General features: G+C 43.9%; 4 protein-coding genes across 8 annotated transcripts; 3 read left to right on the top strand and 1 right to left on the bottom strand.

Annotated features, from left to right (window-relative positions):
• The first annotated feature begins 3 nt into the window (after positions 1-3).
• Positions 4-8,262, top strand: LOC109704507 (probable starch synthase 4, chloroplastic/amyloplastic). 5 transcript variants are annotated; one of them, XM_020225251.1, is made up of 21 exons: positions 33-549; positions 664-711; positions 798-828; positions 906-966; positions 1,330-1,446; positions 1,921-2,143; positions 2,735-2,869; positions 3,080-3,184; positions 3,365-3,463; positions 3,700-3,829; positions 4,222-4,272; positions 4,891-5,001; positions 5,554-5,663; positions 5,785-5,950; positions 6,162-6,269; positions 6,349-6,417; positions 6,684-6,797; positions 7,232-7,293; positions 7,376-7,426; positions 7,511-7,607; positions 7,841-8,262. In XM_020225251.1, exons 1-21 carry the CDS (start codon positions 443-445, stop codon positions 7,958-7,960), a joined length of 2,115 nt encoding a protein of 704 aa, XP_020080840.1. In that variant the 5' UTR covers positions 33-442; the 3' UTR covers positions 7,961-8,262. The 5 variants fall into 5 exon arrangements, 4 of the variants coding, with proteins under 4 accessions (XP_020080842.1, XP_020080840.1, XP_020080839.1 ...); XM_020225250.1 differs by having other exon boundaries at positions 6,162-6,272; XM_020225252.1 differs by having other exon boundaries at positions 39-549; positions 6,162-6,266.
• A 70-nt stretch (positions 8,263-8,332) lies between these two features.
• Positions 8,333-11,415, bottom strand: LOC109704508 (glutelin type-B 5-like). Its single transcript, XM_020225254.1, has 4 exons — positions 10,189-11,415; positions 9,801-10,072; positions 9,028-9,531; positions 8,333-8,936 (listed from the first exon to the last, which is right to left on the bottom strand). Exons 1-4 carry the CDS (start codon positions 10,541-10,543, stop codon positions 8,541-8,543), a joined length of 1,527 nt encoding a protein of 508 aa, XP_020080843.1. The 5' UTR covers positions 10,544-11,415; the 3' UTR covers positions 8,333-8,540.
• A 130-nt stretch (positions 11,416-11,545) lies between these two features.
• LOC109704509 (glutelin type-B 5-like) lies at positions 11,546-12,234 on the top strand. The gene has a single exon (XM_020225255.1). It carries the CDS (start codon positions 11,650-11,652, stop codon positions 12,232-12,234), a length of 585 nt encoding a protein of 194 aa, XP_020080844.1. The 5' UTR covers positions 11,546-11,649.
• Positions 12,235-12,647: 413 nt separating this feature from the next.
• Positions 12,648-14,024, top strand: LOC109704512 (glutelin type-A 1-like). The gene is made up of 2 exons (XM_020225259.1): positions 12,648-13,184; positions 13,305-14,024. The coding sequence occupies exons 1-2, from the start codon at positions 12,837-12,839 to the stop codon at positions 13,695-13,697; spliced, it is 741 nt and encodes a 246-aa protein (XP_020080848.1). The 5' UTR covers positions 12,648-12,836; the 3' UTR covers positions 13,698-14,024.
• Positions 14,025-15,589: the final 1,565 nt, after the last annotated feature.

The raw sequence follows: 15,589 nt of genomic DNA, 5'->3' as shown, positions 1-15,589 counted from the left end.
GCAAAACAAATGCTACGGTCACAGAACTCATTATTCTCGTCAAATTAAATTGCACTTCATCCTCCCTTCGTGTCCGTCGTGCTTAGCTTTGTCCAGATTTACGGTTGTAGAACACACTGAAACATGATAGGCTTTTGTGGTTTCGAGTCACATTGCAACAGGTGCCTTAATTTTTGTTCAAGTAAATATCTTGGGATTGGGAAAAGAGTCTATCATGTCACGTGGTTAGGGGACCTCGCGCAATATATCCTCCGGCTTCCGCCTCAACAAAAAGATTTCACGGGAGTCGCAGCCGCTCCGATCCTCCTCCACTATCCCCGTCGTTCCAAACCAGAGAGGGCTCTCTCTCTCTCTCTCTCTCTCTCTCTCTCTCTCATTCTGCTTCTACCCAACTGGAGAATCCGTTCCCGACTAGGGCAAAGGCATCTCAGCGGAAGAGAAGATGGAGGCCGTGCGCAACGCCGCCGCGGTTGCTTCCTCGCTCCGTCTCACTCGCACGAAACCCCCTCCGCACCCCACTCTCACATCCCCCAAATGCTTCTGCTTACGGTAAATCTCCTGGTTCGATTCCAAATGCCTCCATTCTCTCATCCGACCAAGGATTTTGGAAAATCTTCATTGCACACAAGATGCATTTCCTAACCTTATATGTATTTTCGTCAGGAAGGAAGATGCCTTCGGCAACCCGTCTTCTGAAACTTCACTACCGAAGTGAGTGCGATCAACATAATTCATTTATAACAATAATAAATATCAAAAGCTCGAGCATTTAACCATTTGTTAATGCACTCGCTCAGGTTGGAAGGCCACCAAACCAATGTCTTTGAGGTACGCGACGGTGCAGATATCGTCGTTACCGACTTACTACCCTTCTGCTCACGGTGCAATGCTTTCGGATGCCGCAGGTAGAGGAATTAGAGACCAATGATGATGACATCTGGAAGCTGTTTGCTCATGCTCAGCGGAGTAAGCCCGTCCTACTTTTCTCGAATTTGCCATCCAGATTGGCCTCAGGTGCCAATCTTTGTATAAAGAATTGTCCTTCCTTGTGCTTTGGTCATTAATAAGTGATCAACTCTCTCGGGCGTAATTCGATTATGAGATGATTCGTCAACATCTTGAGGCGAAAACCTGCGCGCTACGTCGTGTCTCCCCTGTGTTTACACTTTGAATGCTTTTATTTTGTGAATAGTTCTATGAGAACGTCATCGCTCGGTCGCAACCGTTATTGTAACATGCTTTTGGTTTTTCTGATGGCTGCGCTCCCGTGCATGAAATGGTGCTTTCGAAATATTTCCGCCTAACCTTTTTTGCCCTATGATTTGTTAGATATTCTATACCTGAACAAACAGCGGCTCACGGCCATGGAGGAGCTGAAGAAAGTACAGGAAGAAAGAGACTTGCTACTGGAGAAAATAGAGCAATTGGAGGCACAGAAGCAAACAGGTGTGCTTAAGTGTGGCTCTAGGATCTTACGTCTGGTTGCTCTTAGTTCGTTCCGCTCTTTTCGGGTGGTTATATGTCGCACGTCTCCATTACTTTCTCAATCTGAAGCCTCTAAGGACTTAGGTGCCGGCACTTAACTGGTTTGCGGCATGCGTCTGCGCGCCGTACCAGGGTTAAATATTAGCCACCTCGCATGGTTCTGGGCTGGTACATATTGCTTTAGAGTTGTGTCTCTTCGCCTTGTCTAAGAGCAGTGGGTGTACCTGTTATCCTTTGAGCAAATGATTTTTAGAAATTAAAAGGTCATACTCTTGTTGCTTCGTTAAATGAGAAGGGACGAGATTTTGCCTGTCTTGCCTGTATCGGCTTATTAGGTGGAACGACCTTTTATCATCCTGGTATATTCTGCGAGTAATCATTTTGTACCTGTTTTGGCTTTTCATTAAATATATAGCGTCTGTTTTCTCTTATTAGGTGCCCAGACTGAGCCAGTGGCATCCCCAAGTTTCGCTGATTTACTACTGCAGATAGATTCAATGGTCATTTCAGGTATGATTGGTAGCGGGGAAGCATCGAGCCTCCGAAAGAAGGTTATGGGCAGCAGGAGTCAAATAAATGATGCCTTCTGTGAAATCCGTCATAAAACTGACATGGAATTGCTGTCAGAACTTCGCCTCTTTACAGAGAAAATGACACAGTATGCATGCACTAGTCTACTTGAGAATAGTACAGAAAAAAAATATTATTCTTTTGATTCGTTATAGGTAAATTTTGACAAAAAGTTCCCTATTTTAGTAGCAATATTATGTATGCACTCTTATTCCCTCCCCGTACGTGGGCATATTTTCTTTAACTATTGCTATGATCGTAGGATTTGGATTAGGCAACCGCTAATGCTTGAAATTTATTGTTGTTGCCTATCAGTATTATCTTTTTACTCTTAATAATAAGCTGTGATTGCATGTCTTTGGGCTCTTCTGTGCTGCATATAAGTATCTACATCACCTGGTTCTGTTAGTATTAACTAAGCTGTGAGACATGACTGACCTGTAATAACTATTTACTGGTCTTGGTGCTGTAGATAGTGATCTATTGCTTCATTATAGAAATACATGATTGGAAAAGTGTTGTTGGTTATTTTATCAAAATATGATTTTCGCACCGCTAATGTGTCTAAGGATAAGGTATCAAAATTGGCTATTAGATAATTCTTTGTAATTTTTTGTTGCGTGTCTCAGTCAATTTATGCAGGGTATTAAATTTGACTATTTTGGCCCTTGATTTGCAGAAATCCTTTACATATTGTGCATATCTGCAGCGAAATGGATCCAATTTCTTCATGTGGTTCCTTAGCATCATATGTAACAGGTTTATCTTGTGCACTTCAAAGAAAGGGCGATTTAGTGGAAGTCATATTACCCAAGTATGTGTTTTCTTCCTTTTTTCCTTGTAAATGGCATTTTGGCACACATGCGTGTAATCAATTGATATGATTATTATTTACTTTAAATCATCTGTTGATAGTCGAAAGATCAAAACCTAGGTGAATTGTGAGTCGTGACATAATTACTCTTAGTTCTGGTAACTTTTTTTTTTTTTACCAAGCTTGTGACTTACAATACGGTTTCAACAGGTACTCAAACATAAACCTTGATGCGATTCAGGGGCTGAGGAGAATAGATGCGGAATTTGATTCATATTTTGGTGGTCATTGGCATAAAAACAGAGTATGGATAGGGTAATTATGCTAATTTCAGTATTTATTATCATCTTGTTTGCATCATGCATGCCTTCACTTGATTAAGGCATTGACGGAAGTGCCAGCACAGTTTCTCTTACTCACTGCACAGCAAGACAATACACTATTCTGTTTTTCGACCATTTTCCCTTTTGCTGATTAATGAATTTTATGTGACAGTGTCACCAGGGGTATTAGTGTAACATTAATAGAACCTCTTAACTACTCGACATTTTTCAACCGCGACAGATTATATGGTTATTCTGATGACTTCGAGCGGTAAGTATGTTTTAAGAATCTGATTAGCTTTGGTTAATCATTGGTGTAGCATAAAATTTCTGTAGGGCTATGCTTTGATCTTTTAAAGAAGGCGTATTTTGCCTTCCTATTGTAGAAAGATTTATTTCTTACAGCCTTTTTTGTAACAGCTCTAATTAAAGCTGTAGTAAATTTTTCTGATCTATTCTAGCCACTAATCAATTTATACTGTTCTTTGCGATTTTTATGCTTTTCAGATTTTCCTACTTTTCCCGTGCTTCAATGGATTATCTTGTAAAATCTGGAAAGCAGCCTGATATTTTGCATATACATAATTGGGAAACTGCAATTGTTGGACCACTTTTCTGGGATATTTTTGTTCATCAGGTCATTTTTCTGCTAGAAAGATTTATCTTTAGTTTTTTTGTGAGTTTTTAATATAAAAAATGCCTGTTTTTACTCTGTTAAACCTTTGGAACTTTAATTATTGCTAGGTGCAGTCATTCTGAAATGCAATATGGATTATTGATGTATTTTTTTATTATTATATTAAGATGCCCTTTTTTTAGTGGCTAATGAGGCCAGAGAATCACTCTCTGAAATCCTTGGTAAACGAGAAGACTTCTATTGAAACATTATCTGACATAGTTGAAGAGTAAAGAATTGATGCTGTCAATGATGTCTAGTTTTGATTTATTTCTTCCTTTTTAACCCCATTTATTAACACAGTTGGTGATTTTATTGGCATTATGCATTATACTTTGTGTTTTCTTTTGCAGGGACTTGGTGCTACTCGAGTGTTGTTGACATGTCATGACATCACTTCGCAAGTAAATAGGCTGCTTATTTGTATAGCTGTTTATTTATGGGAAACCAGTATCCTTAACTAAAGACGATTAATCAGAATGAATGAACTTCTAGATTTTAATTCCTTTACACCCCTGTATAATAGGAAAAAAAGAAGATTTAAGTTCTTTTTTTTTTTTTTGACCAGCTACTTTCTGGACTGGTGCCTTTTCTTCTACCTACCTATAACAATGAACTTTTGCCTGAGCGGATGATAAACATAAATTAAATTTGGGTGTTCAGTACCTGCTCTAGTTGTATACTTGTATTCCATGTAGTGAATCTTTTTAGAATCTACATCAATGAAGCAACATACTGCTGTGGCAATAATGAGAAACTTAAATACAATTCCTCCTTTTCCTGGAAAAATGTCAAAATACCTTGTAAAGTGAAAAGATTTCCGTAGTTATATCTAATATTACATTGCAAATTGGTGTTACTCTCTGAAAAAGTCAATAATTATCTCTAAACAAGTTACACAAATTTTAGAGCTCAATCGGCTTGGATGCGTTTAATGAGTCATATTCTCAATGTAATTGCAGAAGTAGCTGTGTCTATTATTATATGCTTTTTTTTGCTCAATATTGCTTATTTTTTTGCAGTGCCTTGAGCAGCCAAGTAAGCTAGAGCTTTGTGGGCTTGATCCCCATCGACTAAACCGCCCTGATCGTTTCCAGGATAACACTAAGATGAATCTTGTCAATGTTTTAAAGGTCAATGTTCTTCTTGTTTCAACTCAGTGTGTGTTATGAGCCTACTTCCAATCTATGCATATTTAATGGCATAGAAAATAATTATTCTTCTATATGCTATCACAAACTGCTGGCTGCCATGCATAAAAATTCCTCCTCAACAGAGAATCAAATATATATGGGAAGTTTCAATCCCTCTGTAGTTGAAGTTACTATGTATTGTTGAAGTTACTATGTAAAGCAGCTCCTTCCTGTACTGCCAGATTGATGCTGCCACCATTATTCATGGAAATTTCCTGTTGTTGTATGTGGAATGTTTAACTTAGGTGACAGAATGCAACTTAATAACCAAATTAATATTCTTGGAAACACCCAAACCTACCTATTTTGATATATACAACTGATGACACAAGTATGTGCATGTTTGCATTGCTTATAGTGAAGATTTTTGTTTTTTTATAAATTCTAATAAAATTATGCTAGTAACTGTCTTGGAGAGCAGAACTCTTCACTTATATTGATTTTTCGTATATCTAACACTAAGTTGATTTTTGTCATGCTGTATCTTTACAGGGCGGTATAGTTTACTCTAATAAAGTAGTAATGGTTTCGACGATCCATTCAAGAGACAGTCTCATTCACAGTTTAAATCATGGTTTAGAACCAACATTAGCCATCCATAAGTGAGTGACATCTGTTTTTTGTTTTTACTCTCCAATAGCATAGAGCTGCTGCTGCATGTAGTCAAACTGAATGCCATTATTTCGTTTTGGTTGTTTGTTACTACAAATCTTTCTATTCTAGGGAAAAGTTATTAGTCGCTCCTTATGGATTTGATGGCGATAAATGGGATCCTTCCAAAGACAAGTATCTTCCTAGAAATTATTCGGCATATGATATTGAAGGAAAAGCTGCTTGCAAAGTTGCACTCAGGAATCGCCTCAAGTTCTCTGGATATTCGTCAGTTGTCGTATGGAAATTCAACTTAACTTTACTTAAGACTGCTTTGTTTGTATAGAAAGTAGTATAGTCCTTGTCGTTCTTTGCATATATCTTATCAAGAATGGTCACATTTTGCTCAGTCTCTGTAAAAATTCGCTTCACATAATTCCCTTGTTTTTCTGCCACCTGATTTGGCGGCAGCCATTTGATCTCTATAGCTACTGATTGATTGTTATCAGGTTGGCTGCATCTACTCTAGTTGTACCTTTGATGTCAGTACCTTTGATGTCGATATGGATAATCTGAAAGCAGCTGTTCGGTATGCCATGAATAAGGGCGCCCAGGTTGTTGTATGTATTTGCATCTGTTCAGAATTTAATGGCGCATATTCTTTTGTTACTAAAGCCATTTAGTAATAATCTTCAGCTTGTCTTTATGGAATCTGAAACGCCGGTTATGAACTCACTGATGAAAGCGTTGCAAAACGAACTAAAGGTAACAATTCTGATGTCTTTTTTTTTTTTTTCTGATACAAATTTGTATTTGCTCAAATGACTGAGACCTTTAAGTTCATTACATGCATATTTCTTATTTAATGATCAATATTCAAGGCACACTTGTCATTTTGCTCCCATTGATCTTGTTTGAGAGTAGTCTGGACTTACATTTTCAAAACATATTTTGGGCCCTGTAACGGTGGATTGAGCGAGTATATTTGGCACATTAGTGGTTTATTAATTTCATGTATATTATGCTTGCAGGATGCCAATGTAAGGTTTATTGAAAAGTATGATGACGCCTTGGCACATTTGATCCTTGCGGGCTCTGATATCTTCTTATGTTCTTCCTTCCATGATCCATGGCTACAAATGCCGGTATGTAAAAGGCTATAAATAGTAAAGATTAATAATATTGTAGTATTCCATGAGAGTGTTTTTCTTGAGAAAATACAAATAGCATGGCTATCAATTTCTTCTGCTTTTCCTTGCTCAACAGTAGGTGAAATGCAGCAGAACTTTAATTATTTGGAGGGCGCTACTAATGACGGAAGCTGTTGCTGAGTTTGTCTTGATCAACATAAGATCTTTAGTTTTTTATTTTTTATTTTTTATTGCAAAGTCCCTTCTTTTATGGTAGCGTCACTTCTGAAATTTTCTCTGAAATTTTCTCTGCTCTACAAAATACTTCTTTGTTTAATCAACTCGCACAGGAGTATCCAGATGTGATAGGCTTTTGACTCTTTATACTGTTTTCTCGTTCTTTTGCTATGTATGTGATTAACATCACAAACACTTGCTCTCGTGAACAGCTGAAGGCAGTTAAGTATGGATCTGCCCCCATATCATTGAACTTGGCAAGTGATGGATTCAGGTAAATGGTAATTATAATACGCCTACCTGAAACTACTGTAGTAGTCAAAGAAACTCAATTGATCCCCTTGATACTTCCATAGGCAGTTCAAAGTGCGCGACTCCAGAGGCAGCTCACAAAGTGAATATTTGAGGTAAGCTGCGACCGGTTGCTACCATCGACTAATATGAAGGGGGTTAATACCAGAATGGTAAATTAAGGCCAGAAATTTTAACAGGCAATCTGGCTGGGGTGATTGCGGGAGCACAGCAGCGTCACAGTACCTCCTCTCAACATACGGGAATATGTCCATCGGTCAAGCCCTCGATGAAATTGTAAGTTCAGTTGCCATAACCAGAATCAAACTGAAAGGCTGAATTTGATACCAATAAGAAAAACATAATAGCTAGCTCTTATTACAAATGGACTCTGGCCATTTCAACTTGTCCTGAATGTACCTGTGATTCTTGCGACTAGGTCCCAGATAACCTTTTATTAGAAACCCATCCCGACATATTTGCTTTTTTCACATGGCAGTGAAGTGAATTAATTATGCTCGTCTTTGCAGAATACTGAACCGTCCCGGTGGGCTTGGAGGATAAAGGATGGGATGTCGAAAGACTTCTCATGGGATGCTGAGTGCTGCGACATACATCGGGCTGCTTACACCTTCATCAAGAACTTGTAAAATTTTATTATATCTTGGAGTCTCTCCCGAGGCAAAATTCCACTCAAGCAGGTATTGTTTCTGTGGAGCTGCAAATGGCGGGATGACGAGACGCGAAGATCGATGTAACTTCCGCTTAGTATTAAACTAACTGTGGTGGTCGTGTATGTCAATATATTTGGTGGCCTTAATTAGAGAGTTTATGCGTCTATTATACATGTAGAGCTATCTATTTAACCAAGCTTCTGTCGCAGCTATGAGGCATGAACTACTGATGTTCGCAACTCTTATTAATTTGTAAATAATAAGTTGATTATGACTCACTGCGGTCTATTTCTTGATTCGCATTTGGTCTGTCGATCTCTGTTTGTCTAAGAAGAAGCAGCAAATTAAGAGACTGTTCATTAGCTTAGATCAATCCCCTTCATTTTATTATTATTGAGAATCAAAACCCGTACATCAAACATCCTCTCTCATAGGAATTTATTTATCCGAGTATGAATTTATTTATTCTCAGAGACCAATCAAAACCACCACTGCCGCATTATACTACTATATATACAGCAGTAACTCTCATGATCTGCCGCATGCATATATAGTATTACTGATCATTAATGGAACGGCCTTCAAATCTGGGAGCAAAGATGGCCATCTGATCCCCTCGGTTATACTTGAGCCTCTGCGCCTCCTCCCTCGAGATCCGGTAAGCATTGACCAGCACGTCCACTGGCAAGCCGCGCAGCGCCGAAGCCTTTCCTGCAATGTGACTGACCATGGCGTTGGCGTTGGTGTTGAAGGAGACCCACTCGAACCCCTCGTGCTGCGCCCTCTTTGCCACTGCGAAGTTCTGTGGGATGATGATCAGCTGCCCCTGGCGGAGCTCGCCGTCGAAGACGGTCCTACCGCGGTGGTTCACTACTTGCACCCGTCCCCGGCCTCGCGTGACGTACATCACGCTGTGGGCGTTGATGTTCCAGTACGGCGCAAGAAGGGCATTCTGCATGCAGCAACCATGCAAAAAAAGTAGATTAATTAATCAAACAGTACCGATCTGATGATGAGGGGTGTGCTTTGCTTTTACGCCGCACCCGGTGGAGGACGACGCGGGTGGCGCTCATCTGGACGAGGTTGAGGATGGGGAACTTCTGGGCGTTGAGGTGGGTGATCCTTCCGCCCTGGGGGTTGTAGATGTCGGCACGCGACGGCTCGTTGATGTTGGCTCTCGTCTTCAGCGCGCAGTACATCTCTTCCAAGCCGTTCCCGCATTGGCCGCCTCGCCGCCTCTCCTCCTCCTCCTCCTCTTCTTGCTGCTGCTGCGGCTGCGTCTGCGGCTGCTGCTGTTGCTGCTCCTCCTGCTGGGTCCGGGAGGGCCTGAGCCACTGAAGGCCGTGGCGCACGCGGACGATCTCGCCCCTCTGGTCGTTCTGGCCCTGGAGCCTTCTCGCCAGCTCGTGGTTCACGCCGAAAGCCTCGGCCAGCAGCTGGGTGTCGAACCCGCTCAGGATGTTGTTCCCCGACGGCTGTTCTTGCTGCGGCCCCCCGAACACCTGCTGCCCTGATCTGCTCTGCTGCCTCCCCGCCAGCAGGAACTCCTACAAATTAAATAGTTAATTAACGCATGCATGCATGCATTCATGAATCACCTAAATTAATGTACGTGTATACCATCACCAAAACTAAATGAATCAATTAAGTTGAACCGCGCGCATGATGATCGATCAGTAGCTTGTGATATATATATATATATATAGTCAAATTAATTATTAATTAATTAATGAATGGCAACTATCCATGCATGCATGGATGGGCTATTTAATTAATCTGGTTGCGTATTCGTATTATGAAGTACGCGCGCGCATACCCTGTGCCTGGGATCGAGTTGGTTAGCAGTGTTGCTGGTGTCGAAGACGGTGATGGCGACGACCGGGGAATCGCCGTCGTTGTAGCACCAGTGGGAAACTCCGGCGGGCAACGCGATGATGTCTCCCTCGCGGAAGCGGTGGACCTTCTGGTGCTCGTCTCTGAACCTCCCCCTCTGGCTGCCGCCTTCCTCTTGCTGCTGCTCGAATTGCTGCTGGAAGGACTGGAACGTCTCCGGGCAGCCCGGGAACACCGCCCCCATCACCCCCCTCCCTGCAGTATATGTATATTAGGTTGGTGCACGTGATCACTCGATCAAATATCTATTATATATCTACCTACGTCTCATTGTTTGTGCATATATATATATATATGGTGATTTAATTAACCTTGAACGATGTAGACGAGGAGAGGAGCATTGGAATAGGAAGGCACGGCGAGGCCGCTGGGCTCAATGACGCGGCGCAGCGCGGAAACGCCGGCGCACTGGAACTGCTGGCTGAACTGCTCAAAGTACTCGGTGTAGCCGGCTTCGGACTGGATGCGGCGCTGGGGCTGGACGACGTCCAGCCTGTCGAACGTGCACGCGGCCTGGCCGGCGGCCCCGAACCGGCGAGGGCTCTGCCAGGGGCTCCTTCCTTGGCCCAGGTCGAAGCCCAGCTGGGCTAAGCACCCATGGCAGAGAATCAAAGCGCAGATAATAACATATAGGAAAGAAGAAGAAGAAGAAGATGGTGATGCCATGCTAGCTGGTTGGTTAACTCGATCTTACTAATTAATTAGCTTGGTATTATCAGCTAGCTATTAGAGTACTGTGGTAGAGTGATCAGTAATGGTTCAGGTTGGGTGAGGAGGATATGGTGGATGGGTATACGTATATATAGGGAGGGAAAAGGTATCGGTTGGTAGGATCAAACAACCGCACCTCGCAATGCACGAGGCGGAGAAGGGTCCCATGGCGCCGCATATATTGTCCGTTTGTGCGAGCGAGCACGCGAAGCGGCGCAGAGGCAACGTTGCAGAGTGCCCGAGCGAAGCTACACCTGTAAAAGCGTCCCCCAGCGGAGACAGAGCATGGCACGGCCAACGTGCTCTCCTGCGAGCGGATTACGTACGTACATCCTTATCCCGACGGACCCGACGGGCGACGGCACGCTAGCTCTGTGCGTCGACTGTGGGCGCCCACGGTGGGGCTTTGCTTTCCTACCGTAATATGTTATCATCTGCGCGGAAAATTTTCCAGTCATAGCAAGCATTTATGAGCTTGTAATTAATTAATCTGATTCTCGTCGCCCGGATTTAGTTAGTCAAATTAATATTAATAATAATGCGATTGCTCACCAATGGTGATATCCAAATTGGAATACATGCGCATTCCATAAATTAATATTTCAGCAGGTGGATTCGCGCGCGAAGGATTAATTTAATGAGATTGTATCTGGTGTTCTTGAAACTCAACGCTATGTCCATGATCGTTGTTGCACTGTACTGGTATCTCCGCCCAACCCACGAAACAAGCTAGCTTGCTTAATTGGTCCGTAATAACAGCGAAGGCGCCGCCCGAACCACTTCAAAGGAGAAAGGAACCACGTATAATGGCATGCACCTCTCTCACTCACATGATTTCTGTGACTTGGGTTGCAGAATGCAACGCATATCATCCATCGACCCCTCGTCACCTCACCATCCATGCAAGGGGGGGGGGGAAAGAGAAAGAAAGAGTAGGAAACGCGCGCCCCTGTTTGTTCTTTTTCGAAATGAGGTACCACCACTCAACGTGTCTCTTACGTACGTACGTGCGTACGTAGTCCGTGCGGCAGCACGCCCTCGTATGTCACGAGGAACCGCCCATGCTACTCCGCAATCCTCCAAAGTCCCGACCCGCCACTTGCTTTTTGGGGCCTATAAATACTCCATCCTACTCTGCGCTTCTCCTCAGAAAAACACAGGCATTAATTTCCCACTGCTTAGAAATTACTACTCTACAGAAAGCCATGGCGACTTCTTCCGCTTTGCTCTGCAGCTCTCTCTGCCTCCTCTTCTTGTTCCGCGGGTCCTTAGCCCAGTTTGGATTCGGGTTCGGCCAAAGCCAGGGAATGAGCCCCTGGCAGAGCCCCCGCCGGTTCGGCGGCTGGGGCGGCCAGTGTCGATTGGATAGGCTGGACGTCATGGAGCCCACGCGCCGAATGCAGTTTGAAGCCGGCCGCATTGAGTACTTTGATGAGACCAGCGAGCAGCTCCGGTGCGCCGGCCTGTTCGCAAAGCGCATTATCATGGAGCCCAGAGGCCTCCTCCAGCCTTCCTATGCTAACGCCCCTAGCCTTCTCTACATCATCCAAGGCCCGCCGACTGCACTTATCCCTAGCTGTCCATCCGTCTGTCTGTCTGTTTGTTTGTCTGTATGCATGCCTCTTAACTACTATATATATATTTGATGTGGCTCTGCATGCAGAAGGAGAAGGGAGGGGGGGGGGGGGGGGGTGCGGGGGGGGGGGGCGAGGGGGGGGGGGGGGGCGGGGGGGGGGCGGGGGGGGGGGATGACGGCGTGGTACCCGAGCGAGACATACCAGTCGTTCCCAATATTCAGCAGTAAGACAGGAGGTGGTTAGCATAGGTCCCCAAGGACGACACCAGAAGATCACACCTCTCACGGAACCTCATTGCGATTGCCTCACCGCCGTTACTTCAAAAAAAAAAATGGTGCTACCAACGACGGAGACACCCCCGTCTCGCAATCCAAAGTCTCGACACCAACACAAGCCATCTCAACTCTGCAACTCGACTCAGGGTATATATATAATAAATAAATAATAATCATAAAACTACTAAGCCCGCATTTTCGATACCGTCTCTCATATGCATCTCGACTAATATAGATCTTTAATCGCGCTCGACGTGAAATTGCCAGAAATTCCTTCTAGCCGGGACCGGAAGGCTTCAGAGAGGGCAACAGACGCAAACCTTCGGGCACGAGTTCAGAGAGGTGACAGGGCACAACATCCTAAGCGGATTCGACGTCGATTTCTTAGCAGAGTCTATGGGCGTTAACAGGGAGGTGGCGAGGAGGCTCCAGAGCCAGAATGACCAAAGGGGAGAGATAGTCCGCGTCGAGCACGGGCTTCACTTGATGCGGCCGTCGTTCGGGGAGCAGCAGCCGCCGATGGAAGCAGAGGAGGAGATGGAGAGAAGGGAGCAGAGGGGCTGTCCGTCCACCAACGGTTTGGACGAGACCTACTGCACCATGAAGATCAAGGAGAACATCAACGAAGCATCTCGCGCCGATATCTACAATCCGCAGGGTGGGAGGATCACCTACGTCAACACTCAGAAGCTCCCCATTCTTAACCTTGTTCAGATGAGTGCCGCTCGGGGAGTCCTCCGAAGGGTAAGTAGCTAGCAAAGATTTAACAAGTAATTAAGCTGGATGTTGTACATGTAATGCAGAAACTAAATACTAATCGATCGACTACTAAGTAACTTGTCTGGGGCTGAATGATATGTGCAGAACGCAATGCTCGCACCCCTCTGGAGCATCAACGCCCACAGCGTGATGTTCGTCACACAAGGACACGCGCGAATCCAGGTAGTGAACAACCAAGGGAGAACCGTGTTCGACGGTGAGGTCCGCCGGAACCAGCTCCTGGTCATCCCGCAGAACTACGCAGTGATCATGCGGGCCGGGCGTGAGGGGTGCGAGTGGGTGTCGTTCAAGACCAACAGCAACGCCATGGTGAGCCAGATCACCGGGAAGGCCTCAGCCTTCAGGGGAATGCCGGTGGACGTGCTCATGAACTCTTACCGCCTCTCACGGGAAGAAGCTCTGAGGCTTAAGTTCAACAGGGGCGACGAGATGGGCATCTTCGCCCCCAAGTTCCAGAGGGCGTGGTCTTTCACGTGATGCATGCGGAGTGCGCTGTCGATCTTCGTCGGAGTGGATTTTGTTAGAGGAGAAGATTTAATAACAAGTAGAATAAAAGGCAGCGAGCAAGCAGGTTGCTCTACCTGCGCACTTTGTCATTATGCTATCTAATAAGCATGAGAATAAAAGACATTTTCAGCTGATAATTCTTTACATGCTGTGAAATTGTGAATGTATTTGATGTGAATCTGGTTTTTCATTTTTTCTAAATTGCATTAAGAGCTTGAGCGACTCACTTAGAATGAAGAGACTATAACAGGCATAAGCATTCACCACATTGGGGTACAAAACACGTGCCAAGGCTAAATTGTGGATGGTTGGACGGGACACGAATAAGAACCTCTCAAAGTATCTCCTGTTAGAATGGATAGTGATTTTACCATATTACCAAACAATGACAATGAGAGGGTATATATATATATATATACAAATTACTATCTAAGGTGACTTAGAAGGATCAAAGAATTCACAAATGCATTTCAATTCATAGGACTCTGCTGAACAGCCATGCTTGCTTCAGTGCCAAGCATAAAACTATCTAGTTTACCATCTGCTTGTGCATTTACTAGGTCATTGGACAACAGGTATTAAAGGCTCAGGAAGGAAACGACGAATTGTAACTCAGATGCATTTCAAGTTATGCAAAAGGCAGGTGTATCTATACAAAAAGGAATTATCTGAATACAAGTACAATAAAACTTAGAACGGAGAGATAGGAATGGAATAGGGTGCATAAATCAACAACAGATTTACCAAGCAATTTTGTGCAAATATTATACAGCTCAAACAACACTAAAAGTGTGCAAGAGGACTACTAAGGTAAGAAATCCTGCTGGTTATCAGCTATAACTAGTCTCACTTTCTGATGTGAATCCATCTCCTTTTTCCCATATTTTGTAGTATAGGGAGGAGTGGCAAAGCCAAAGCCAACGGATGAGAGTCGAGCACCAGCAGATCCACCGCTTCCGAGAGGGAGACTTCAGTGCACGGCCTGCTGCCGCTTCCCATTGGTGCTACAACGATGGTGACTCCCCTGTGGTTGCCATCCAAGTTTTGGACACTCGCAACAAGGCCAACCAACTCGACCCTAGACTCGTGGTACGTAACCAATAAAGCACACATTCCTATCAATACAAAAATAACAACCGTTCTTTGTACGTTATATATGTTGATTTACTAAACCCATCAATGGATTTAAAATTGCCAGAAATTCCTTCTAGCTGGAAGGCTTCAGAAAGGACAACATATGTAATTCCTTGGAAAGTACAAGACAGGCCGCAGGGAACAATATCCTAAGCGGGTTTGACATCGAGATGCTGGAGGAGTCTCTAGGCGTGAATAGGGAGGTAGCAAGGAGAATCCAAAGCAAGAACGACCAGAGAGGTGAGATAAGCCGAGTGGAGTATGGCCTTCACTTGATGCGACCTTCAAGTATGGCACAACAGCAGGAGGAAGAGGGAGAAATGCAAAGAGGGGAATGGAGAGGTACTCGACGATCGAATCGTTTAGACAAAACATACTGCACTATGAGGATGAAAGCAAACATCAACAACCCATCTCATGCCGATATGTACAAGCAAAGAGGGGAACGGAGGGAGAGGTACTCAACAATCGAATGGTTTAGACGAAACATACTGCACTATGAGGATGAAAGCGAACATCAACAACCCATCTCGTGCCGATATGTACAATCCACAGGGTGGAAGGATCACCTACCTAAAGAGCCAAAAGCAACCAGTCCTTAATCTCATCCAAATGAGTGGTTGCAACGGAGTTCCCACAGGGTAAGAAAGGGAAAAGAAAAATCATGCCAACAACTAATACTAAGTAATCAGAAAAATGTCTAATTTATTATTCCTCTGTGGTTCTAG

Source organism: Ananas comosus, unplaced genomic scaffold (genome assembly GCF_001540865.1).
Source record: "Ananas comosus cultivar F153 unplaced genomic scaffold, ASM154086v1, whole genome shotgun sequence".
In the NCBI taxonomy this organism is placed as follows: domain Eukaryota; kingdom Viridiplantae; phylum Streptophyta; class Magnoliopsida; order Poales; family Bromeliaceae; genus Ananas; species Ananas comosus.
The sequence above is the reverse complement of the archived record's forward strand: the minus strand, read 5'-3'. Positions and strand labels throughout refer to the sequence as shown.

What these genes read in the sequence shown, in the direction of transcription:
- LOC109704507 (XM_020225250.1), top strand. Translation starts at nt 443, where the DNA reads ATGGAGGCCGTGCGCAACGCCGCCGCGGTTGCTTCCTCGCTCCGTCTC. An exon ending in ACCAAACCAATGTCTTTGAG is followed by an intron (nt 829 to 905) that starts GTACGCGACGGT and finishes CGGATGCCGCAG; the next exon opens with GTAGAGGAATTAGAGACCAA. An exon ending in GTGGAAGTCATATTACCCAA is followed by an intron (nt 2,870 to 3,079) that starts GTATGTGTTTTC and finishes CGGTTTCAACAG; the next exon opens with GTACTCAAACATAAACCTTG.
- LOC109704508 (XM_020225254.1), bottom strand. Translation starts at nt 10,543, where the DNA reads ATGGCATCACCATCTTCTTCTTCTTCTTCTTTCCTATATGTTATTATC. An exon ending in AACTCGATCCCAGGCACAGG is followed by an intron (nt 9,532 to 9,800) that starts GTATGCGCGCGC and finishes TTTAATTTGTAG; the next exon opens with GAGTTCCTGCTGGCGGGGAG. An exon ending in CCCGCGTCGTCCTCCACCGG is followed by an intron (nt 8,937 to 9,027) that starts GTGCGGCGTAAA and finishes TGCTGCATGCAG; the next exon opens with AATGCCCTTCTTGCGCCGTA.
- LOC109704509 (XM_020225255.1), top strand. Translation starts at nt 11,650, where the DNA reads ATGCTACTCCGCAATCCTCCAAAGTCCCGACCCGCCACTTGCTTTTTG.
- LOC109704512 (XM_020225259.1), top strand. Translation starts at nt 12,837, where the DNA reads ATGGGCGTTAACAGGGAGGTGGCGAGGAGGCTCCAGAGCCAGAATGAC. An exon ending in CTCGGGGAGTCCTCCGAAGG is followed by an intron (nt 13,185 to 13,304) that starts GTAAGTAGCTAG and finishes TGATATGTGCAG; the next exon opens with AACGCAATGCTCGCACCCCT.